This window comes from Colias philodice, chromosome 30 (genome assembly GCF_061535455.1).
Source record: "Colias philodice isolate Cphi_HAF_F1 chromosome 30, ilColPhil1 Martin Lab GWU primary, whole genome shotgun sequence".
Classification (NCBI taxonomy): Eukaryota; Metazoa; Arthropoda; class Insecta; order Lepidoptera; family Pieridae; genus Colias; species Colias philodice.
Window position 1 is genome coordinate 3,711,830 of NC_143115.1, and position 26,060 is coordinate 3,737,889.

Here is a 26,060-nt window from a genome sequence, read left to right on the forward strand (position 1 = left end):
GTCATACATGTGTATGAACTATGATTGATGTGATTTGCAATGTGGTGAAATTTCATAAAAATCACGGGCCAATTTTTTGTTTTGAATCCCACCGAAAATACATATATTACTAATTGCGTTATTAGAATAATTAATTACTATACCCACGATCAATTATTACAATTTACAATATAGTCTCAAATGCATACTAGAGAAACATTGCAATTTGAATCAATTAAAATGCATAGCATACAAAAATAAATTCACAACACAAGAAATTCCGCGCGCAAATCATAGCGCGTGTCAATGAAATCAAGAATGTAATTTTATATCAAGCCGACGAGCGACGACGCCGAACTAAAGTACCTACAGTACCATTTACCTTCAGTGTACAATACAGTTTACAGACCTACGACGGACGAACAATAATGAGTAATAAATAAAAAAAAACATAGTTTCTAAGGTCATTAGTTTTATTTTATTTTATTGTTATTTTCTTTGAACGATTGGAAATGAAATTACTCAATTTTTACACAGAACTTTGATTTATTAGAATTATGCTCATTATGCATAAGATAACGAACGCGAATGCACGACATCTAGCGCGTCAATGTCTAAACATCGCCTTTCGTTTAGACATTGACGCGCTAGATCTGTAATAAGTATATAGTCTATGCGCTAGATGTCGTGCTTTATGTCGTGTTTCGCTTGGCAAAAGTCACGCACACTACTGTAGAAGTGTCAAATTTTTCCGGTATTTTACTGTTGTTTTTCTAAGTAAATATTGTAAATTATTGATTAAAAAGGTCGAACGCGCACACATTTCATTATAGAGAAGTGATAAAATGATTAGTTTTAAAGAAATAGTGTCTGTGTTAAGTGTTTAGAGGTAATCAAAAATGTATGGAGGGACGGTCGGAACATCAACCTTAATTGCGTTGGCTTATAAGTTTGATTTTGTTCACAGCTTCAAGGGACCGTAGACTTGAATATTCAATTTAAACCATATATTTCTAGGCTCCATTTTATTTATTTATAATTTTATTAACTTTTTACAGATACGTCGTTCATGTACGTAACGAGTGTGCTGTGTATGGTGAAACTTTATCAAGCGAGACATCCAGATATAAATGCTCGAGCGCATGCTACCTTTGGAGTTCTAGCGCTTATTATATTTATTGGTGATTATTTAGTTTTTTATTCTATTAGAAGCTACAATATCAAATATTTAGATAGCTCATGTCTTATTCTGATGCCTATATTCCTGTAAAGTTTCATCCAAATGTGTCCAGTAGTTTTTACGTGAAAGAGTAACAAACATATATATTATTTATACTGTTATGATTATTTTGTTATTTAAAATAAGTGAGGTAAAGTTGGTTTAATTAGACTTGAACACTACTTATTTTATTAGCTTTAAATTGCATATTGAACCTATATATTTGTAAAAAATAATGTATAAAAATACACTTTTAAAATATCTGGAAGGATACAGTATATTTATCACTAGATTTATTTGATATCCTATCATTTGAAATTGATATTTATTATTTTATGGCATTCAAATGCTTTATAAATTTATATCCTATCATTTATTTGTCTATCGCTGAAAAATATTTAGCTAATGCTTTTTTTCAGTTTTGATTAAAAAAAGACTTGTTTTAGTTTTTATTTTATATTTTTAGATTTTATTTTGACTGACCGGTTGGCTTAGTTGGTAGTGACCCTGCCTTCAAAGCCAGAGGTCGTGGGTTCGATTCCCACCCGGGGCAAATATTTGTGTGATGAACATAGATGTTTGCTCTGTGTCTGGGTGTTAATTATCTATATAAGTATTTATTTAAAATTATATATGTATGTTTATCAGCCATCTGGTTTCCATAACACAAGCGAAAGCTGGGATCAGATCGTGCCGTGTGTGAAAATTGTCCTGAAATATTTATTACTAGCAATGCCCTGCGGTTTCACCCGCATAGATAGCGATATCGTTACAGTGAAAAGTCTACTATAGGTCGGACTATAGGTTTAATTTTTAATCACATGAAAATCACCTTTACCCCGTCCCGCACTACGGCCTTTTTTTTTTTGTTTTAGTGGGGAAATCTTTCATAGATACCCACGGACTCCGGGGCCGTGGGTTATGTCGGATTCCTACCGACCAAAACCCCACTGTGTTCCGTCAAGACGCATATTGAGAATTCCTCCGTGACCCCCGCACTACGGCCTGCTCGAACAGTATACCTACTATTTTCTGTAGATTGACACTTTTAAAAATTCGTTATATCTTTTGAATGGAATATCCAATTCTTTTCATTTAAAAAGTATTTTGCTGGTATTGAAACAGTCTATAATAAAACATCATTTAATGGGATAAGAATTAATATATATGTATGGATAACATGGTTTGATTACTGTCGGCACTTCTATTTACTTTGAAAACGTAAAAAAGTTGTTGTAGTAACATAACTACTGAAGATGGACATATGGTATCGCGGACTTTCTTGTAGATATTGATCCATTCTATAATACCGTAGAACATTTTTTTGTTCTATCTTCAATAGATTCCGCAGCGCACGCGATGACAGAAGTTTTATTGAGGATTTTTTTACACCTTGGGTTACATTATTGCATTTTTGGTAAGGATCTCTAATTTTTTTGAAAATGCAATATAGCCTATGTTGCTCAGTAAAGATGCAGCTTTCTAATGGTGAAAGAATTTTTGAAATCGGTCCAGTAGTTTATGCGTGAAAACGATACATACATACATACATACATACATACTTACAAACTTTTCCTCTTTATAATATTAGTATAGATTATTATTATATTAAATAGAGTTATGTTACTGACTCAAAAAATCATTTGAAGTCATTAATTTTTATCTGTCTTACCAAAAAAAACTTTAGACAGGGTTTAAGTTTAAGCGCGGGTTCTCTTAATTCTGGTTTTGTCATATTTCACACAGACAACTATTAAAGTGACAGATCCCTGGTTTAAAGTTAGACTGTGTTTAAATTGTTTTGTGGTAAGACCTAAGACCTATGTTTAGTCTACAATTAAAATATTTCTTATATTGCAGGTCTGGTCGGAGTTCTAAACGCGAACTTTTACTTTTGGGTCGCGTTCACAGTACTGCATTTGGTCACTTGTCTTGTGATGACCTTCCAGATATATTATTTGGGTAGATTTAGATTGGGTGAGTTTTTCTGTGCTATTTATTTTATACTAGCTTTCCCGTTCCCGTGGGATTTCCGGGACAAAACCTATCCTATGTGGTAATCCAAGTTACCCTCTATATGTGTGAGAAATTTCATTGCAATCGGTTCAGTAGTATTAACGTGAAAGAGTAACAAACATACACAAACATCCATCCTCACAAACTTTCGCATTTAGAATATTAGTAGGATATTTATTTGATAACCTACATAAAAGGCATAGGGATAGCATTTTTTGAGCCAAAATAGGTTCGAAACATTACGATATGACGCTATAAATTAAAAAATAATAAATTGATGTACTTAATTATTATTAATAATAAACCATTGTATCAATACTAGCTGTGCTGTGCGGTTTTACCCGCATTGCTCAGCTCCTATTGGTCTTAGCTTGATGATATATAACCTATAGCATTCCTAGATAAATGGGGTATGTAACACCGAAATAATTTCTCAAATCGGACCAGTAGTTCCTGAGATTATCGCGTTCAAACAAACAAACACTTCAGCCTTATAATATTAGTATAGATAACAAAATAGACTCAAACAAATATTAGCATGGTTTTTATTACCGAGAAAGCGGATAGATTTATTTATTTAACCATTTATTGTACCACACCATTTAATATTACAATGTACAGTATATACAGGGTTACTTGTAAAACACCAGCAACCTCGCAGGACAAGATAGCTAACATCAAAAGTAACAACATTTGTTCTACGACTTTTGGCATAACGCAATAAATTATTTTTAAATGATTTTTTTAAGCTTTTATTGTACTCTCCTAACCATTCTGTAGTTTCTGTGATCTGTGCTCCTAACATTTGTAAGTCTATGTTCTATTCATTATCGAAAGGACGACGCGACGCCCCCTTCCCCCTCTTATTCAAACGGAAAATTAAATGAATATTTATAAATTTTTAAATATAAATTTTTGTATGAAAATAAAATCTAATAAATTGTCAAAAGTCGTAGAAAAAATGTTGTTACTTATGATGCTAGTGTTTTACAAGTAACCCTGTATAGTTGTGTAGATGCGAGGTAAAGTTCAAAAGGTGACCTTATCGCTTGAAAGCGATTTCTTCCAGACTACCTAAAAGGCGGCATAGATATTTATGGATAAATAATAAAAATAAAATAAATAATAAAATCTTTATTAGCAAGCAGGCCAGGTACATTAAAAATTAACAATCTATGTACTTGCAAACTAATTACTAAAACCTACTAGCTAAAAGGAATGCCGCTCAGCATTTTACAGTGAAAGCATAGACTTTCACTGCAGAGCTTATTTATACACCTTATTTATGATATAAAGTGAAATATGAATAAATAAAACATTTCAGAGTTAGGCGCAGTATGTCGCGCGGCCCGTTCTCTAATACGTCGCCCGCTGGCCGCAGTAGCACCCGCTCGTGCCGGCAGATGTCTTCTGTTGTTACTCGCTAACCTCGCTAACTGGGCGTTGGCTGCTTACGGGTGAGATACACACACACACAAACATCCGACATAATACACAAGATACATACGACATAATACACAAGATACATATGACATAATACACAAGATACATATGACATAATACACACGATACATACGACATTATACACAAGATACATACGACATAATACATAAAATACATACGACATAATACACAAGACACATTCGACATAATACACATAATATTACAAACGATACCGCGATACACAAACACACAATTTACGAAATAACACACAAAATATAATGCACACGACACAATAAACACAATGTACATTAACGATATAGTACACACCATATATATACGCATTCGATATAATACATAAAAAATATTCGATATAATACACTCGACACATTCAATACAATACACTCGACACGCAAAAAAGTAACTTACCTTTTTCATAACTTTTTTATATAGTATAGAGAAAGAAAAATCTACAAAAAAGTCTTTACATTGATTTTGTTCAGTATTGATATGTGATTTTTGAAGTGAAACTTCTTTATCGGGATTGGAAAAAAATTTAGTGTAACATTTTTTCGTTACGCGTGACATTTTTCCGTTACGCGCCATCTTGTTTTTATCCCGTGACGCGTGATTGACGTATTTCTGTAAAGTTGCATATAGTAAATTCTTTTTTGAAAAATAAGGTCATAAAGAAGTTTCACTTCTTACGTGTGTACACGCACACATTTTTTTTATATTATTACGAATATAAAAGAAATATATTTTTTCCACAGACTAACCCAGCACAGCAGAGACTTCGCGTCGCATTTGCTGCTAGTTTTAATGAGCAATCTCTTTCTTTACACATTATTCTATATCGCCATGAAGTTATTGCATAGAGAGTCTATTAGATGGTATAGGTGAGAATTTGTGTCATTTATTATGTTTATTATTTATATACTAGCGGTCCGCCCCGGCTTCGCCCGTGGTACATATGAAAAATAGATGTTGGCCGATTCTCAGACTTACCCGATATGCACAGAAAATTTCATGAGAATCGGTCCACCCGTTTCGGAGGAGTATGCAGACTAACATTGTGACACGAGAATTTTATATATAAGATTAAGATTTAAATTTAAATTTTTAGAAATAAGATAGTAAATATAGTTTCAAATGATTATTTCGATTGACCGGTTGGCTTGGTTGGTAGTGGCCCTGCCTTCCAAGTCAGAGGTCGTGGGTTCGATTCCCACCCGGGGCAAATATTTGTGTGATGAACATAGATGTTTGCTCTGTGTCTTGGTGTTAATTATGTATATAAGTATTTATTCATAACTAACTGTGCCTCGCGGTTTTACCCGCATTGCTCCGCTCCCGTTGGTTTTAGCGTGATGATATATTATAGCCTAAAGCCTTCCTCGATAAATGAGCTATCTAACACCGCGAGAATTTTTCAAATCGGACCAGTAGTTACTGAGATTAGCGCGTTCAAACAAACAAACTCTTCAGCTTTATAATATTAAGTATAGATTAGAACGATTCATTAGATAAATTGTTGTTTAAATTTTTTGTATATTTAATAAAAAAAAATGTTTTTTTTTTCACAGTTGGGTGTTCATAGCGCTAACTTATACAATATGGTTCAGCTCAAGTTATTTCTACTTGGACTTAAGCACCAACTGGGCGGTAAGTTATGTTAAAATTTTCTGGTGGAGGTGTTTTAATTGCAGTAAAAAAAGATTACATAGTTAATAGAGTTTTCGAATGGGAAACTAATGTGGAATGTATTTGGCTAAGCTTAATTAACTTTAAAAATAAACACATTAGCAAAATTATAAAAATATGTCTAGTGTACTTACCACCGGATCTTTCCATTGATAAACTGAAAGCTTTCTATAATAATACTACTGAGATTTTGTCAGGATCCGATGATTCTTTTATTTTACTGGGGGATTTCAATACTCCTAACTTAGATTGGATTAATTGTAACGCGACGAAAACTGCTACTCCTAGACCTTTGTTTAATGACGTTAAAGTCAACTTAATTTTAGACTTGATGACTTATGGCAACCTTAACCAGTACAATTTTATCAAAAATGACAATAATCGCACTCTGGATTTATTTTTTGCCCGTTTGATTCCGGTATCACTTGAACCCTCAATCGCACTTAGTAAAATGGACGTTCATCATCCACCTTTTGAAGTGTGTGTGAATGACATTCACGTCCCGTCCCTCGAACCATGTAAGAATAATAAAATCTTAAATTTTAGAAAATGTGATATAAATAAATGTAAAGATGAACTTAGGAATATTGATTGGAAGGTTCTCCTTTCCTCCGCGGATATAAATGAAAATCTGACACAGTTTTATGACGCTCTAAATCTCATCATTAAAAATAATACACCTTATAAGCAACAAAGAAATTCATCAATACCTATTTGGTTTAGTAACTCTCTAATCAAATGCCTACGGGAAAAAGAGAAATTTCATCATAAATTTAAAATGTATAAAAACCCACGTGATTATGACACTTTCTCTCTTTTGCGTAAAAGGTCTAAAAAGATGATGAAGGAGTGTTATAACAATTATTTAAAAGATGTTGAATCGTGTCTACATAAAGGTAACATTAAATTATTCTGGAATTACGTAAAGAGTAAAAATAAATGTTCAAGTTTTCCCCAACTAGTTAAATATAATAACATTGTTGCTACTAAGGGTAGTGATATCTGTCAAACTTTTGCTAAATATTTCCATTCTGTATATGAAAATAATGCCATTGTTGAGGATCCCGTCCACAACAATTGGTCTAATTGTCTTAACAAAGTAGTAATTGAAGCGCATGATGTTAAAAAACTTCTTAAACAATTGGATCCGAACAAGGGTCCTGGACCGGACGGTATTCCATCTCATTTTGTTAAATCTTGCTATAACGAGCTCACCTTACCACTTTATATAATTTTTAATAGATCTCTATCTACAGGCATCTTTCCTGACTTTTGGAAGATCGCTCACGTAATTCCAATATTCAAATCCGGCGATAGATCGGACTGTTGTAATTACAGACCTATCTGCATACTAAATTGCTTTGCTAAAATATTTGAACGTGTTATTTACAATCAAATTTACAATTTTGTTAAACCTTAAGGGCGCGTTCCCACTATGTCGTAACGACTAATTTATCGTTCGACGACTGTAGTCTCTACCTGTTCCCATTATAACGATTGTTTGTCGTCAACATTTTTTATCGTTTAGCGACTGTCGTATCTAGCTGTTCCCATTGGATCGCTAAGATCGCTCGCATCATCAGCAAGCCACAAATCTAGTCGCCTCTGCGTTCGCTTGGGTTGGGAAAAGCAAACCGAGTTCAGACACGAGGGGCGCGCGGGTGCGAGAGGGAAGGGAAAACACGTGTTCGTCTACATAGAGTTGCCGTCCACGATTTTTTATCGTTTTACGACTGTCGTGCTTGCCGTTCCCACTGTCACGACAAAGTGTCGTCACTGCAAAAACTGTTGTATACGACAGTAAATTGTGTCGTTCTAAATGTGAACACCTCCATTTAAACATATAAGCCACGACACTTAAAACTACACGATTATCTGTCGTCACGACCCGGTGGGAACGCGCCCTTACTTATTTCTGAACAACATGGATTTGTCGCGCGTAAATCAACAACATCTAATTTAACTGAATATGCTGACTATCTCCTAGAAACTTTGGACAACAAAGGACAAGTGGATGTCATTTACACCGACTTTCAGAAGGCGTTCGATAAAGTCAACCATGAGCTCCTGATTAAAAAGCTGATGATTTGTGGCATACATGGGAACTTATTGCGTTGGATCATCTCGTACATTAAAAACCGCACTCAAATAGTTGCTCTCAACGGCTACCTATCTGAACCCTATTCTGTTCCTTCCGGTGTTCCCCAAGGTTCCCATCTTGGCCCTCTTTTGTTCGCGGTTTTTATAAATGATGCACCCTTACGATTTAATATAGGTAGTAAATGTCTACTTTATGCGGATGATCTGAAACTATATAGAAAAGTCGATAATATTGCTGACTGTCAGTTGCTTCAAGAAGACTTAATTGCTCTTCATGCCTGGTGTAAGAGAAATTTAATGAAATTAAATACCTCTAAGTGTCATGTTGTCACATTTACTAATAAAGTAAACAGTATTAACTTTTCGTATCAAATTTCAAATATTATCTTAGGTCGTAAAGAATTCATACGTGATCTAGGGGTGACATTCGATAAAAATTTATCATTTATCGATCATGTCGAATCTACTGTCAAAAAAGCCAATCAAAATTTAGGCTTTATATTACGAATGTCCAGATCTTTTAAAAATAAAAATAGTGCTCTAATTCTTTATAAATCTCTGGTCCGTAGCACCCTTGAATATGGCTCCTCAGTGTGGTCTCCATTCTACAAAACGCATATCGACAAGCTCGAATCGGTACAAAAACGATTTTTACGTTCTCTATGCAATCGTGAACACCTTAGAAGATCCTTGCCCACCTATGACATTCGACTTAAATATTTCAATTTGGATTCACTTGAAATGCGACGTAAATTCATTGATTTAACTTATATGTATAAAATTATCAATAACCTAATTCACACTGATATGCTTTGTAAATTCTCTTTATATTGTAACGCTCGTGTCACTCGGAACGCTAAACCCTTCTATATACCCGCCACTCGCTTATATATTTCTTATAATAACCCAGTATATAGGTTATGCCGACTATATAACGAAATAGTTAATAAAGATAACACTATTGACATTTTTTCAAATAGTCTAGCCAGTTTTCGTCGCCTAGTACTTACTGCTCTGCGTAGCACCTGAAGCATACGGATTTATGTTGAATCTTGTTAGCCTAAGTATATCTTTTATTGTATTTTTTTTTTTATTGTTGTGGTAACAGTATTTTTAATTGTTTTTACATCTTTCACACTCTAAACATTTGTGTATCCATAGAATAGGCTTATACATAGAACGTTATTAATTGTACTTGAATAATTTGTTTGTTATATTGTTGTATAAGCTGTTTGGAAACTAATAAAATAAAATAAAAAAATAAAAATAAAAAAAATACTGAGTAGGGATATTAATATAGAATAGGGATATTAATATATATTGGTCCGGGAGCCAGCAGCCGATTTTATGACCAAGTTCCTCTCAAGCGGTAATTAGTAAAATGCATCAAAGTATAGTATTATGAAGCCTCGTGAACGTCAGCTGGAGCTCGGTTGGGGGGAAGTGCGGTTGTAGCCTCCCACGCACGTAGGAAAAAAAATACATTCATTCATTTCCTCTCAGCTAAAAATTTGTCAAATTGTAGCTAACCCAATATCTCAACGAAAAAAAATAATCAGCTGGTTACAACATGGTGTATTATACGTCAGCTGGTGTCTCGAACATGAAAAAAAAAAATATATTTTCCGTGATTTCCTCTCAAACAAAAATTTACCTGATGATAGCTTATATGTAACTGTGGATAAATATATAAGTCAGCTGGCTGTATCTTGGTGGAAAAACCGTCAGCTGATACTTTGAAAGTTATTACATAGGAGTTAGACAAAAGCATCTATTGCCAATTTATATGCATCAGCTGACTAGGTTTTCCTCAACTTATTGCTAGCTGATTTTTTTTATTTATCGCATCAGTATATTAACAATCAGCTCACAAATTTTCATCTGAGAGGAAATGACGTAATTTTAATTATTCGACATTGCACTTCAATATAAGAGTTGAGTTGAAATAAACATTCAGTATCAATATTTTTGAAACGAATAAGTATGTAATCAAATAATTTTATATATTTAAATAATTAAATAATCAATAAGAAATAAATGAACTAGTTACTCGATAAATAATATTTATTAATCACTACATAGTATAAAACAAAGTCGCTTTCCCTGTCCCTATGTCCCTATGTCCCTATGTCCCTTTGTACGCTTAAATCTTTGAAACTACGCAACGGATTTTGATGAGGTTTTTTTTAATAGATAGAGTGATTCAAGAGGAAGGTTTATATGTATAATAAGATCCATTAAGTAGTGGAGAAGTACTGTTATTTTTGAGGTTTCTAATGTGATGTCGTAAAAAATTACATTTATTCCGCTTACATTGCAAACGCAGGCTGAACCCTACGAGTTTTATCAAAATAATGTACTAAGTATTATACACATTGAAAAGGTCTACAGAAAAGTCCGCGATGGTATATGTCTATCTCTTATGGATAACCCACAATAACTTTTTTTTGTCATTTACTTTTTACGACAAATAATGGCTAATTTTCGAAGCGATTTTAACCAATACAGCATTAATCCTTAACCAATTAAATACCATGGATACATTGTTCATTTAATATAGATCTATATGGCCCTTTACACCGTATGATTTAAGTGAATATTTTCGAAGATATTACAGATTTAAAAATTGCAGGACGTAGCGTTTGCGGCCGCCCGGCTATGTATTTTATACCCGTGCGATGCCGGAGGCCGGAGCGGGCCGCTATATTTTTATACCTATACAACGTTCACAATTTTTCTGTAGTGTATTTAGTATCAGCATTGCACCCGTGCGAAGCCGGGGCGGGTCGCTAGTATATTATAAACTTGATAAACAATGATAATTGATTTGAATTGATTGAATTGATTGCTAATTGATTATTTAATTATTTAAATATATAAAATTATTTGATTACATACTTATTCGTTTCAAAAATATTGATACTGAATGTTTATTTCAACTCAACTCTTATATTGAAGTGCAATGTCGAATAATTAAAATTACGTCATTTCCTCTCAGATGAAAATTTGTGAGCTGATTGTTAATATACTGATGCGATAAATAAAAAAAATCAGCTAGCAATAAGTTGAGGAAAACCTAGTCAGCTGATGCATATAAATTGGCAATAGATGCTTTTGTCTAACTCCTATGTAATAACTTTCAAAGTATCAGCTGACGGTTTTTCCACCAAGATACAGCCAGCTGACTTATATATTTATCCACAGTTACATATAAGCTATCATCAGGTAAATTTTTGTTTGAGAGGAAATCACGGAAAATATATATTTTTTTTTCATGTTCGAGACACCAGCTGACGTATAATACACCATGTTGTAACCAGCTGATTATTTTTTTCGTTGAGATATTGGGTTAGCTACAATTTGACAAATTTTTAGCTGAGAGGAAATGAATGAATGTATTTTTTTTCCTATGTGCGTGGGAGGCTACAACCGCTCACCCCCCCAACCGAGCGCCAGCTGACGTTCACGAGGCTTTATAATACTATACTCTGATGCTTCTGACGAATTATCTCTTGAGAGGAAATAATGAACCCAATTTGCACCTGGCTCCCTAACCATAAGAATAGAAGATAAAAACCCATGGAGGGTTATCGCGTAAAAACCACAGGACAGTTCTCTGGCATATTATGATAATATACAGTTACATATGTATTTTGTAAAATTAAATTGTAATACTGATATGATTTAAAAGAGCAACTATGAAGTTTCTTGCCGGTTCTTCTCCATAGATACTGCTTTCCGAATCGGTGGTAAATGTTAAAAATATGTAATGACGATTCAAAAGTGCTTCTCGAAGAAGTCTAATTGAATAAATAAATGTTTGAGTTTTGAGTTTGAAATATTTAAAATGTAAAAGTAACTCTAAACCTGTAAGCAGAAAACCATTGAACCGATTTCGATAAAATTTTCTATAAAATTAACTAGATCTTTGTTATGGTTACATTTTGTCAAGAAAACATAACTTGAATACTCACAATTTTTTGTTAGAGAATGTATAATATGTGTGTCATATTATGTAATATGTGTGTATTCACAAAACATATGCATTATTGTGATATTTAGTTTTTACAATTCAAATGCTTTAAAAAAATAAGTATAGTAAAAATTCGATCACGATACGCGTAGAAAAAATTCTCAAATATGTATATTTTTTCATGTTTTTTTAAGCTATTGCATAGCTTCTATCGCGGGCATTGAGCGCGGTGACCGAATCTGGAAATTCCGTAACGAAAAAACCTCACGCTCCCCACGGGGACGGGCGCGCGTGTGGCTTGAAGGCATAGCATGCAATAGCTTTACCGCGGCAGTCCTCGAGTGACACGTCTTTTTTTTATATTTGAGAATTAGAACGAGTTCACCATCGTTTCTTATTTAATATTTTTTTTTTTCAGTTGACACCAGCGCAATCGCGACAAAGCAACAGACAGTGCAGTCTCCTACAGTTATACGATTCCCACGACATTTGGCATTTCATGTCGTCCATTGCTATGTTTTTTTCATTTAATATGTATTTAACAATAGATGACAACTTGTCGGCCGTGCCGAGGGGAGATATTGCGGTTTTTTAACCATTTTGACCGGGTTTAAAACACGTTTTTTGGCTTTAATAAAAGATTTTTTGTGAAATTTGCAGTGAAAACTGATTTGGATGTGTTTAAATTCTATTTTTTTTTGTTAGAATTGATTTTTGTCAAATTTTGTTATAAAAAATATTTTTTTGATGAGTAAATTCGGTTTATTTGGTGAAATACAAGATTTTTCAAATAAAAATGCAAGTCTCAAATGGAAATTTTATATTCAAAGTAATTATCTCTAGCTATTTTACCACTCTGCATATAAATCTCGTTAAATCAATAATTTTCTTTTGAATATAGATGTTAAAATCAATAGATATAAATTTCTAAGTCTAGGATTATAGCATTTCCTGCCACATAGTTAATTTTTTCTTTCTCTCTAGTTATAAGTGCAAAAAATATATCTCTAAATCTTGAGGCCTTTTAAAATTTAAAAATGTATAGATATAAAGAAAAATCCTAATTTTATTTGTTTATTGTTCCTTGAGAGTTGAGATTTATATAAAAAAATGATTTAAACAGTCGATTTTTAATGGCATTTCCTTTTATTTGAAAGATAAGAATAAAGAAAAAAATACTACCGAAGTAATGTTAATACATACATAGTTTGACAACGATAAAAAATCGGCTCTTAAATAAAAAAAAAATAAGAATTATATTCAATCCATAGAAACATTGTAATTTGTGTAAGAAACTTCAAATGTATTGAAAAGTTTGAAATATTGTGTATTGTAAGATCTATAGATACTTATATAAAAAATGCAATAATTCATTTTATTAATTTTAACGGTCAATTTTACGATTTTAAATTATTGTTATGTTTGAGAGATTGGTCAAAATATAGTATATAATTTAGAAATATGAATAATTAGATTTCCATACCAAAGAACTAAGAAGAAACAGTCTCTCTAGTTTTTTATGTTAAAATATATTTAGTAAAACTATTAATTTTAATCAAAATTATATTATATTGCTATTAAAAGTGCTTATATTTTTGTATACTTTGTTGTTTATAATTGCCTGATCTCGTATTAATTATTATGTATTAGAAAATAGATGGTAATTAAAAAGTGTCTTATTATGATATTGTCAGATGTAATTATATTGTGCTTGAAAGTAATCGCCAATCGGTATTATGAGTATTGTATGGTTTTTACTAGTCTGTAAATATATGAATTTTTGTAAAAACTGTGTTTTATTTTCATCATCCGTTTTTGACGACTCTAAAAACATTTCACATGTGCACAAACACTAATTTATGTTTCATACTAGTGGTCCGCCCTGGCCTCGCCCGTGGTACATGTTAACGTTTTTTCTCCATAAGAACCATCCTAGTACTTCAAGGAATATTATAAAAAAAGAATTAACTAAATTGGTTCAACCGTTCTCGAGTTATGCGCTTATCAACACATTTTTCGAATCATTTTTATTAGTATAGTTTAGATTTTAGAGGATAGTCTACTGCAGTTAAAAATCCTCGTTCCTCGCCTGTGAGTGACAAATAACTGATTCTGTATTATTGCAACAAATAATTTGTCTACCATAAAAGTAGTGCCGCGAGGTTTTATATTTTTTTAAAGCATCGATGATCGAATGGTACACAGGGTGTACATGTCGCAAGCAATTTCTACAATTTCTGTCACTCAAAGGGATTTAAAACACTTATAAATTGATACAGTTTACTCGTGATTTGTCCGTGTGTGAAACCGAGGGACTTAGGCTTGGTTGCACCATATTTTAGTTATAGTTACGGCTAATGTTACAAATGACCCGAAATTTTGGTGGAAATTTCGGGTCATTTGTAACAGGATGGCGGTTCTACAGGGGTCTTAGTACGCAATAACAAAAAGAAAAATGATGGTCAGAACGCTGATACCGGATACCTTAAGATACTGTAATATTTTATAGTAGAGAATCTTAACATAAAATATTATAGTATCTTCACCGTGTGTGATGCGCTTAAACGGTGACTTTTAGTGACATATCACACTAGCGGATTGCGAGCGGTTTCAAAGCGGAGCGGGTGCGCAACGAATACGTTGCGGTTGCGCAGCGAATTCGTTGCGGACGCGTGGCAGATGCGCAACGTTTACGTCGCAGTCATGTACACTCATTAACAAAATGGAATCCGTGCTGGTTGTTACTTATAACTTGTGATAGTATAATAATTATGAGATCATTATTTTTTACGAGTTTCATAACATGTTAATGTTTAGGGTATTGTTTTATCTATTAAATCTTGGTCGAAATGCAATCAGATAACTTAATTGCTCATTAAGAAAGTTCATTAGTGAAATAAATGTTAAAGCTCCTTAACTAAAACAGGGCTATCTTATTATTAGATAAATAGCAGTGAATAGAAAATTTTATCAAGCAACCAGCAACTCACTATCACTTTGCTCATAATTAGGTTCACAAAATCTCTTTATAACATACGTTGCTATGGGAGAGATTATACTGGTCAGTCGTTACATACTTTTGGAATGTATGGTACATTCTAAAAGTCCTAGTAATTCAATTTTATAGCACCTTTTTTTAACAACTCCAGTTGTTATTACATCTTTAGTTAACTGTTAAGTAAGTGCATTTCCACAGTACGGTTAAAAAATTGAGTGCTACAGAAACGATGGAAATATTGAATGGAAGTTAGGCAAGGCGGAAGGGCTGGCTTTTGTGCGAGAGTATACAAAATGACGCGTCCGCAACGAATTCGCTGCGCAACCGCGGCGTGTTCGTTGCGCGCCCGCAACGTATTCGTTGCGCACCCGCTCCGCTTTGAAACCGCTCGCAATCCGCTAGTGTGATATGTCACTTACAGTGACAGCGGAATGGGTTTGCACCAACGCAGTTTTTAAAGGTTTTGAATCCGTGGATGTTTGAAATTAGTTCAGAACGTTAATAACACATGACAGAGGTCTCGTTTGCGCTCAGAATTTTTGAGTTTACTACATGCAGATATTGTTATCTAGCATGTGTTGTCTTTTTAAGGGGTTTTGACTTGTTAAGTGTTATATATGACAAGTAAGTTATTTAATAAACTAGCGGTCCGCCCCGGCTTCGCCCGTGGTACATATTTACGTTTTCTCTACATAAGAACCATCCTCGTACTTCAAGGAATATAATAAAAAAAGAATTATCTAAATCGGTTCAGCCGTTCTCGAGTTATGCGCTTACCAACACATTTTGCGATTCATTTTTATATATAAGAAAGATGAATTCGTATATGCACTTTGCATTTGCAACAAATTGTGTGTGCTTGTGCCACATGTTTTTTTTCTGTATAATACCTATTGTAAGTTTAAATTTATAACTATCTGGAAAGAAAGCTTTGCAGCACAGGTATAAGAAATATCTTGAGGAATACCTCATGGGTGGGTTTATAACGATGAATTGAGATATTTGTTGTTAAGTTCATAGATTGTTGTCCTTTATTGTGTGTGTTAAGAATGAAAATTGTTTAGGGAAAAGAAAAAAATTGGCACGATGTGGGCTTCGAAACCCGCGTCTTTTTGCCACACCGGGCCACGCCTAGTTTTTAGGCCCTCTTATGCAGTTTTTTTGTAAATCAATGACATGGGTCTAGGCATTACTTCGTAATTTAAATAGTTTCATACTTTATCATATTGACTCATCTTAATGTATATATGCACTTTTACAGTTTTAATTACTATTCCGATAAATAGGTTTGTAGAGATAAACTACGATAACATTGTGCGCCCCTCCACTGTTTCAATGTGTGTAGTGACATCCTTACGAAGGAGTTTGTATGTAGTTGTACGTATTCGTCTTTAGTACTTTACGTCCATATTTGTTGGTCAACTAATCATAAGTTGCCGAGCGCCCAAGACAACGCACGTGTCGTTTTCATAGAATACGTCAGTGCAGCGCCATTACTAATAATAATGAGCGATTAGAGCGTGACTAGTCGAGCAACAAATCCGTGGATTTGTTTTTGTTTGACGGCCGTCTCATTACGCACACATGCGTTGTGAATCTTGGTGGTGCATTGTAAATACTTTCAAACGTTTTGAATTTTGGAGGGGCGCGCCATGTTATCGTAGTTTATCTCTATGTGTGTTTTGTGTTTCTGTACATATTATATGTAGTTATATGTACTACAAAAATGGGACCATAGGGAAAAAAAATAAATAAAAAGCACATAAATCCGTAATAATTTTATTGTGTATAATGAATTCAGATCTACGCTACATTATAAGCCGGTAGTTATAAATACAATATCATACAATATCCATAGCGACGCTCCGTAGTCTTAAAGCTCTTTATTTCTTACTTTTACAGAACCGTGTTTGAGAAAAACAAACAAAAAAAAGACAAAAAGAAGAGAAACAACACTTTTTCAAAAGAATAATTCTCTCAACCTTAAAATATTTTATGACAATGATTCACAAAAAAATCAAAATAATAAATAACAGCATACAAAAATTTATATATTTTAATACTTAGAAGATATACACATAAGACTATCATTCCATCTCAAACAATTTAAAACAAAGAAAGAGACCGAATTATTCAATCGTTAAAAATTTAATACAAAACACACTTTAATTCAATTTATTACAAAAAATCGTACCTTAAAATTAAGATAAAAATATTTTAAAGTTGCGAGTGTTTTACATAATTTCACGATTAACATAAAATTTTCGAGATTTCGATAAACACAAACAAAAAAAAATGAGTAGACAAAAAATTGAAAACATAAATAGCTGCCACATTACAAACACGGTACATACGCATTACACATTTATTTAAAAATACATAATATAATACAAATTTGTCAAAATTGGATACATTATTTTTTATGTTTGGTTCAATATTGTCCTTGTGGATACATTTTGATAATACACAGGATGTTTTAAAATTTCCTACAAAATATATCAACAGGGAATATTATATTTTTAATTATTTTTAAAAATATGGCTAATCATATTATTTGGCAAAGTCACAGTCTGATTGGATGACTAGTGATTTTATAAAACACGAATTTTTTGACGAAAAATGTCAAAAAATGTCTTCTTAAAAACTTTTTCTATGTATTTGATAACTTTCGCCCATATGTCGAGTCGAACTGGAGTTTTATCAAAATCACTTCATCCATTTTAAATATGAGAGTAGAGATCTAAATATTAAAACTGTAATAGCTAATAATGTAATATAATCAATTCGAGTTATTGTCAGCTAATTTTACGAAATTTTAAGATTTTTTTAATAATATGATATACTAAAAAAATGTTTTGTTTGAATGATATTTTTCTGTTTTATTTTTATTATAGAAATGAATACTAAAAAAATCTGTCAAATTGTCATAAAAAAAACAAGTAGATTCAAACTTTTATAAAATTTATAGATTCAAACATGTAATAAATACGTAATCGTCGAAATAAAGTTTAAAAAAAACAAGTAATTTAAAATTGTCTCTGTCTCAATGTGTGCTTGTACAGACAAAAAAATCATTCAAACTCAACACACCCGGCTACTATACCTATTTCAACACGTTATATAAAAATACGGTAATAAATGCATTTTGTTTTATATATATATTATATTATATGGCAACGCGATAAAAAAATGTTTTTTGTTGAAAATTATAGAAAACATCCCATTTCAGAAGTGCTAAATTTGTTTTTTTTAAACATATTAGCATTGAAAATAGGCGATTAGCGTAATATTTAAGTTATATTATAAGCTATAACTTCAAGTTATTGCCGTTTCACCGACGTTATACTAAAAGCATATAAATTTCGAAGGCAATTACAAGGGAATCAACAAAACTTACATTTTAGATTTAACTTAGAATAAAAATAATACTAGTTGTGATGATAGTGCTCAATGCCTGGTGTTCAAGTGAAAATTAACTTAAATTTTAGACTAAGTAACGTTTAAATTATTTCCGAAAATAATTTTTAGAACAACAACGTTCCTCTTTTGCTTTTTGAATGGCATAAAAGTGAAAGTGAAGTCCCGTGTCCCCTAGTGGGGCAAGGGGCAGATGCATTATACATCTGTTTCACTGATCGATTTTCTTTAGGGACAAGTAGGTGATCAGCCTTCTGTGTCCTGCCAGACCGAGACATTTTTTTTTCTTCGTCTCCACCGGGAATCGAACCCAGGACCCCTCGGTGTTACACTCACGCGTCAACCACTGCACCAAGGAGGTGGTCAAAATTTGAATGGCAATAACCTTTAAAATGAACCGAAATATAAAAAAACTCAGTATAAGTAATACGATCTTACAATATATTATCAAATCGAATTAGTATTGTCAAGATGTTATTTTACAAGGTTTTCATCTAAAAACACCAGGCGTTTAATAAATACAATCAGTGCGAACAAGTTTTATACAGTATTTTATTTATATACCACTAAATAAATACAATAAACAAATAAATAAACAACAATGTCAACTCGCAAACAAACTATAAAGAATATAGTCCGAGTATTTATATCATCTATATATGGAAAACTTTTTTCTAACATTTTAATGAAAAATTTCATGACCCGTAGTGTCCCTAGACGTAAAAATAGCACAGGTTAAGAGCAATTTAGGGCAGATTTAAGAAGTCATGGGGCAGTTTACGAATTATTATATACATATAAATTGATTTAAATGTTCCTTTGTGGGGCATAAAAGACTTAAACTAGGGCCTGTGGGGTATAAAACAAATCATACTGCATAGTTTAATGTTTTAACAAGGCATATTTTGAAACTTCCAAACTCTTTCACAAAAAAATATAACTAATTAAAATTAGTTAGTTAGGGGTACCCCTACAAATCGATTAACTTTAAAAAACATTATAGAACTTCTTTTTTGAAGTCGGTTAAGTTTTAACAAGCGAATATAATACTCGTACTAAGCAAATACCTAATATTTTTTATCTAAACCTTAAGTGCCGTCACTGCGTTCAGGTTCACGTCATAAGCACATAATATCACTTTTAGTAACGGTTATAACGATATACCGGTTTGTTGGTACCGAATCGGTATTTTACGGTATTATAATAAAGATGATGTTTTAAAAAAGAGCGTGTGTGCCGAACACACGTGTCAGAAGTGGAACTTCTTTGGCAAGATTCAAAGATACAAAAATCGTTACCTTACTAGATTACGCGACGGTATTGCCATGACGCGACCTTAATATTTTACTCTCAACCCGCCTAAAGAAGTTTCACTTCCACTTTTTGTTTTTAAATAGTCACGACCAAATTAAAAAACAATCTTACAATTTTACAATTCAATACATAAAATAACAATACATAAAATCTATTTCATACCATTTTACATAGCTACATTACCGAACAAAATCTTGACATTGTATACATATAACAAGATCAATACCCGTTCCCAACAATACCGTTACAAAATACCGGTATACCAAATCGTTTTCGTTACCGTTATCATTGTCTATATCGGTTCTCTGACGTTACAGTTATCGTTACCGTTACCGTTGCCGTTACGTGATCGTCAACCGGCGTTGCTGTTGCTTTGCGACTTCTGTTCGAATATTGCCGCCATGTCGCGTATGTTGTACGACGGTGACGACTTTTCTTTCCTGTAATAACGCAATTAGAATCACTACATAGTATAAAACAAAGTCGCTTTCTCTGTCACTATGTATGCTTAAATCTTTAAAACTACGTAACGAATTTTGATGCGATTTTTTTTATAGATAGAGTGATTCAAGAGGAAGGTTTTAGTATATAATTTATTAGGTTTTAGACAAAGCGGGCGAAGCCGCGGGCGGTAAGCTAGTATTTTATAAGTGAAACTAGCTGTCCCGATAAACGTTGTACTGCTATACTTAGGCGTATGAAAAATAGATGTTGGCCGATTCTCAGACCTACCCAATAGGCAAACAATTTCATGAGATTGGTCCAGCCGTTTCATATTTCGATCTTAAAACAAAATCTAAAGAGGGTCTAAAAATGCTGTCCGTTGTTTTATTTGTAAATAAAACGGCACACTATGACTAAATATTTTTAACACGGTATGAAATAAATTTATAACTTCTACTAAATAAGGACAACTTGCAGAAATCACAAAAAATATCTAGCATTCCACTTACTATATATAAGTCTAGATAAATGATAGGAAACTAGACTCAAACAAACATTATATGAATCGATTTACCAATGAACTATGATGGGATTTCAAATAAAAATTGTATATATCCTAAACTAGAAAACTATTTTATCGCAAGAATTAAGGCCATTTTCTTTTCATTCTGATATATTTTCAAATGTAACCCAAAGATGGCAACCCAAAAAAGTCATAATTTTGAATACCAATTTATATAAAGTAATGAATGAAGTAATTTAGAAAAATTGTTGTTATATCAACGACAAATGAAAGCCAATTAGGTAAATTTTTAGATAATAATTAGTTACGCTGCGATTTAAAACCGTTAAATTAAAACCAATGCTATGAAATCTGTACAAAACAACCTTGACTTCACTTACATGTCACTAACATAATAGAAATTTTAACGGTAATAAAACACGATTTATTCACAACCATCCCAAAATTATACCTTCTATTATAGAACATTATAGACAGTATATTGCAAAATTACGAAAATTGACTGAAAAACGTGTTTTAAAACCGTTAAAATCGTTAGTTTTACACATACCTGTCATCCCGGCTCCGGCTGGCCTCCCCATTGAAATCCTTCACCGGGCTAAGCGGCGACGGTATCGTGTCCAAATTGTTAGCGCTCCTAGCTAGCGAAAATCTCATTCTTTGTCCTAAATCAACTGTGTTTCTCCTTTCGAACTTTCCTTCGCTCAATCTCTCGTTTTCAACCCTATCTTCCTCCTTCTTTATCTTGATTCGCGTCAATTGTTCTGGATTACTTCTAAAGGACTGAGAACTATATTTCTCGCGGAGGAAATTCCGCCTTTCCTCTTTATATTTCTCTATCCGTTCTCTGCTCAATTTCTTCTCTGTATCGAAACCGATTAAGCTCTTGATATCCGGTTTCACATCGAACCGTTGCACCAACGATATCTTGTTTTCCGTTGTCGGTGTGATACTGTCTATTTTCGGTTCCGGTATTTCGGTATTTAGGTTTAAATCCGGTAGAAATTTTGAGGTTCGTTTTACATCTTTTACTTCTAGACTCTTGCGTCTATCCTTTTCTGTACCGAATTCTTTTATAAACGCATTTTCGTCTAAAGACCGCGCGTTACATGAATTTTTAGATAGTTTATAAGTTTTTGGCGACACAGGCGGTGGTAATTTCTTCTTTTCATCTTCTTTTGTATCTAAATTCGAGTATTTGACTTCACTTTTGAACTTTTCAAAGGAGAACGGTCCCTTCTGCTCTGTGGGACTTTCGAAACGTATTGCCAATTCACGAACGTTCAAATTCTTGGACGCGACTATCGGCTTTATAACATTACCATTTTCATGTTCAATAGATTCAATTTCCTTTGCGCTACTTACGTCTATTTTATCACAGATTTTGAGAGTATCAACGTTTATGTTTTCATAGTCACGATTCGGTTCGAATGCGACATTTTCATAATCATCTCTTTCAGGCGTTTCTAGTATCATAGCGTTAACTTCTTCTATGCTCTTTTTGAAGAATTTAACTTGACTGTACACATCTACGTCATCATCGAGATTAGTTTCCGTTGGTGTTTCTAGTATAATTAGATCTTCGTTAAAATCAGGTTGACACGCTTGTTGCGTTGGTAGACTAGCATCAGTTAACGGAACGGTCGCTTCTTCCACTATAGACAGATTCTTTTCCAAATCTATATCTTCGTATACTGAATCCCTTTCATTTGTCGGTGTGTCATTGCCTATAGGTTCGTAATCTGGGGATTTCGACTTAGTGGGAGACCTGAACGTAATACTGATCGTCGATTTGAGCGGCGACTTCAAAGGGCTACCGGGCGAACTCTTCGACGTACTAGACGACTGTAGATTTATATAATTAGGCCTTGCGTAATTGTAGCATTCGAACAGTTCGTCTTGCTTCAAACTAACATTGGAGTAACTGGACGAGCTTTCATGCGATGACGTCATCACTTTCATGACGTCAGCGTTTTTCGTTTGCTCCGAGTTCGACGAAGTGGACACAGCGGACAATCTATTCAAGTTCTGATAGCTTATATCAGTCGAGTGTAACGGACTAGCTTCTAAACTGTCATGAACGTTTTGTTCCGCGAAATCTTTCACGTTTTCATAGTCTGTCGCTTTCAATTCGCATTTGAGGCACTTTTCCTCATTGCAAGTGTCACAGTCGCTAGTTATTTTTATCGTGTGCTTATTGTCACTGGCTTCAGAGTCGCTTTCTAGCGGATCGTACATTGGAGTGGCCGGTGTCACTGGACTAGAGTTAATCGTGCTCGTTGTTAGATTGCTTATAGAGTTTTCCGCGGGCCAATCTATTTTAATTAGCGTCGAATGGCCATCTTTGCCGTGCCAAGTGAGTCTTGTTATCGGTTTATCTGGGTCATTTAGTACTGGATTATGCATCCCGCTGTAACGCGCTGTATTTTTTTGTTTCCTTGGCGAGTTTCGTTCTCTGCAAGCGTCATGTTAATTTATAAGCTGAGTTTACACTGTAGCTGTATGAACACACTAGGGGCAAAAACTAAGTGGCATAGTCTAAATGCACCTTAATGATGTATTAATATGAGCGTTGAATGTTAGGTCGATGGGTGTTTTAGATCGATGTTAGTGCATTTACCTGTTTGTGTGTGTGTTTTTCTGTTGCTAGTGTAATTTTTACTATCCTGCAATGATATCAATTCTTGTAGTACAAGTAAAAATTAATTAATGACATAATTAACCTAGATAAGAGCTTTTTTTTTTTGACTTTTTAAATTTAGATAAGAGCTTTTCTTTGAGAATTTTGAGTCACACAATATTTTATTGGTCTTATCAAGGAATTGAACCCAGAGCAGTTGCAAGTGCTCAAGCACTAATCACTGAGCCAAATATAATCTTTTTTTTAAGTTGGATACCAATATTTTCAAAATAAGAATGGATTATATCCATAAATTAATCTGAAACTCAAACTCAAACATTTATTTATTCAATTAGACTTCTTCTTGAAGCACTTTTGAATCGTCATTACATATTTTTAACATTTACCACCGATTCGGAAAGCAGTATCTATGGAGAAGAACCGGCAAAAACGCCATATTTGCTCTTTTTAGTTTAATCGCCTCAGCACCTAACATCTATCTTAAACACCATGATAATTAACTCATTACTCAGAATAACCATTAAAATATACAAGTGTAGTTAATACTACAAAACTATTAACTAAATATCAAATCAAGGGATTTTAAAACTATTGAAAATACATGATAAATGCATTAAAATCTACGTAGCTAAAAGTAATAAAGATTATTCCGAGCAAAACATCCAAAAATACAACATACAATAAATAAATATATACAACAATATATAAAAAACCCCGTCAGAACAAAATGTTGTCTATCTTATCTAAAACATAGTAAAAAAACTGTTTTGCGGGTAGATTAAAATTTTTATTTTATTATGTAAATTAATGTTATTGCCAACGAGATTTTTTCATCATAAAACAGTAAATTTATCACATAATAATCACCTGAGTTTCACGCTAGCTAGGGGACTAGGAAAATCGGCAGTCGACGATAGAGGACTATCGCGATCTTTGCATACACTGAAAAATAATATAACATACATGAATATATGATTCTTTATAGAAAATCATTCATAAAAAAATAATGTACTTAAAAGAGAAATGCCCTTTTTGGGCTAATGTGGACAGCACAAAAAATTGAACATAGTTTTATGGTAATAATATTTTTATGACCATATATTTAATATCACATGGCTAGGGGCAAAATTTTAAAATGTTTGAATCTTTTATTTAGTTATATAGCATTCGAATGAAAATCTTTTAAAGTAATAGAAAAAAAGACGTGTGTCACTCGGGGACTGCCGCGGTAAAGCTATTGCATGCTATGCCTTCAAGCCACACCTCCGTGCCCGTCCCCGTGGGGAGCGTGAGGTTTTTTCGTTACGGAATTTCTCGATTCGGTCCCCGCGCTCAAGGCCCGCGATAGAAGCTATGCAATAGCTTAAAAAATTGGTTGTCTGTAAAGTCGGTTTACTGACGATAGTTGAACGTGACAACGTCCGATTGTGCTTCTTTGTCCCTCGTTCCGCACTCTCGCTCGCACTTCAAGCCTTACATGGAACGCCTCAGAGCGAGGTAACGCCGCATGAGTCATGTTTTTTCGTGCGTGCAGTCGGCTCTATCGAATTATAAGACGTTGTCACGTCAAAAAATCGACCAAAAATCTTTAAAATTAGCGTTAAGCAACAAAGAGGTTCCACTTCTGACACTAACTCACCGTTTAGCGCGCGACGCCGCGGGCGCGGGGCTCGCGCACGCGTCGTCGATGTAGCCCAGCTGCTGCTCCAGCCGCGCCAGGCGCTCGACCGCTGTGCCCTGTGCGGCTGAACTGCGCTTCCTGTGCAATGTGATGCACAGTTTAGTACATTTATTATGGAGAATTTTCAAATCCAAATATATACAGGTGTTACATATTAAAATCTATATATATAAAACTCAAAGGTGACTGATATAGTGATCTATCAACACACAGCCCAAACCACTGGACGTATCGGGCTGAAATTTGGCATGCAGGTAGATGTTAGGACGTAGGCATCTGCTAAGAAAGGATTTCCCGAAATTCTTGCGGGAACGGGGAAAAACGGGAATGCACGTACAAAGTCGTGGACGGAAGCTAGTATAAACTAAATCTGAAGTTAATACCATGTTTTCCCATGAAATGGCCGTAATTCAAGTCAAAAGTAAGGTAAACTGCGCTTAATGTGCAACACGATGCACAATTTACATATTTATTATGGAGGGATGTACAATAGAAATGCGCTAGACTGTGACAGATATTTCAAGAATATAAAACTAACGCTGCAGCACAGTTTAATACGTTTATTATGGTGAAAAGCACTATGATTCATCAATAGTGAACTGCACTTCCTG

At 33.7% G+C, this 26,060-nt stretch overlaps 2 protein-coding genes across 4 annotated transcripts in view; one reads left to right on the forward strand and one right to left on the reverse strand.

Moving 5' to 3' along the window:
• LOC149475472 (SID1 transmembrane family member 1-like) overlaps positions 1-14,202 on the forward strand; it is a 52,191-nt gene extending 37,989 nt beyond the window's left edge. For both annotated transcript variants that reach the window (XM_089713355.1, XM_089713356.1), the window contains exons 14-19: positions 1,038-1,160; positions 3,059-3,175; positions 4,539-4,671; positions 5,428-5,553; positions 6,241-6,319; positions 12,850-14,202. In XM_089713355.1, coding sequence (XP_089569481.1) covers positions 1,038-1,160; positions 3,059-3,175; positions 4,539-4,671; positions 5,428-5,553; positions 6,241-6,319; positions 12,850-13,026 — 755 coding nt within the window. In that variant the 3' untranslated portion in view covers positions 13,027-14,202. The remainder of the gene's footprint in view (positions 1-1,037; positions 1,161-3,058; positions 3,176-4,538; positions 4,672-5,427; positions 5,554-6,240; positions 6,320-12,849) is intronic.
• Positions 14,203-17,194: 2,992 nt separating this feature from the next.
• The window catches only part of CdGAPr (GTPase-activating protein CdGAPr), an 85,443-nt gene continuing 76,577 nt past the window's right edge, over positions 17,195-26,060 (reverse strand). For both annotated transcript variants that reach the window (XM_089713309.1, XM_089713308.1), the window contains exons 23-26: positions 25,408-25,527; positions 24,636-24,710; positions 21,678-23,582; positions 17,195-20,600 (exon numbers count right to left, since the gene is read on the reverse strand). In XM_089713309.1, coding sequence (XP_089569435.1) covers positions 20,513-20,600; positions 21,678-23,582; positions 24,636-24,710; positions 25,408-25,527 — 2,188 coding nt within the window. In that variant the 3' untranslated portion in view covers positions 17,195-20,512. The remainder of the gene's footprint in view (positions 20,601-21,677; positions 23,583-24,635; positions 24,711-25,407; positions 25,528-26,060) is intronic.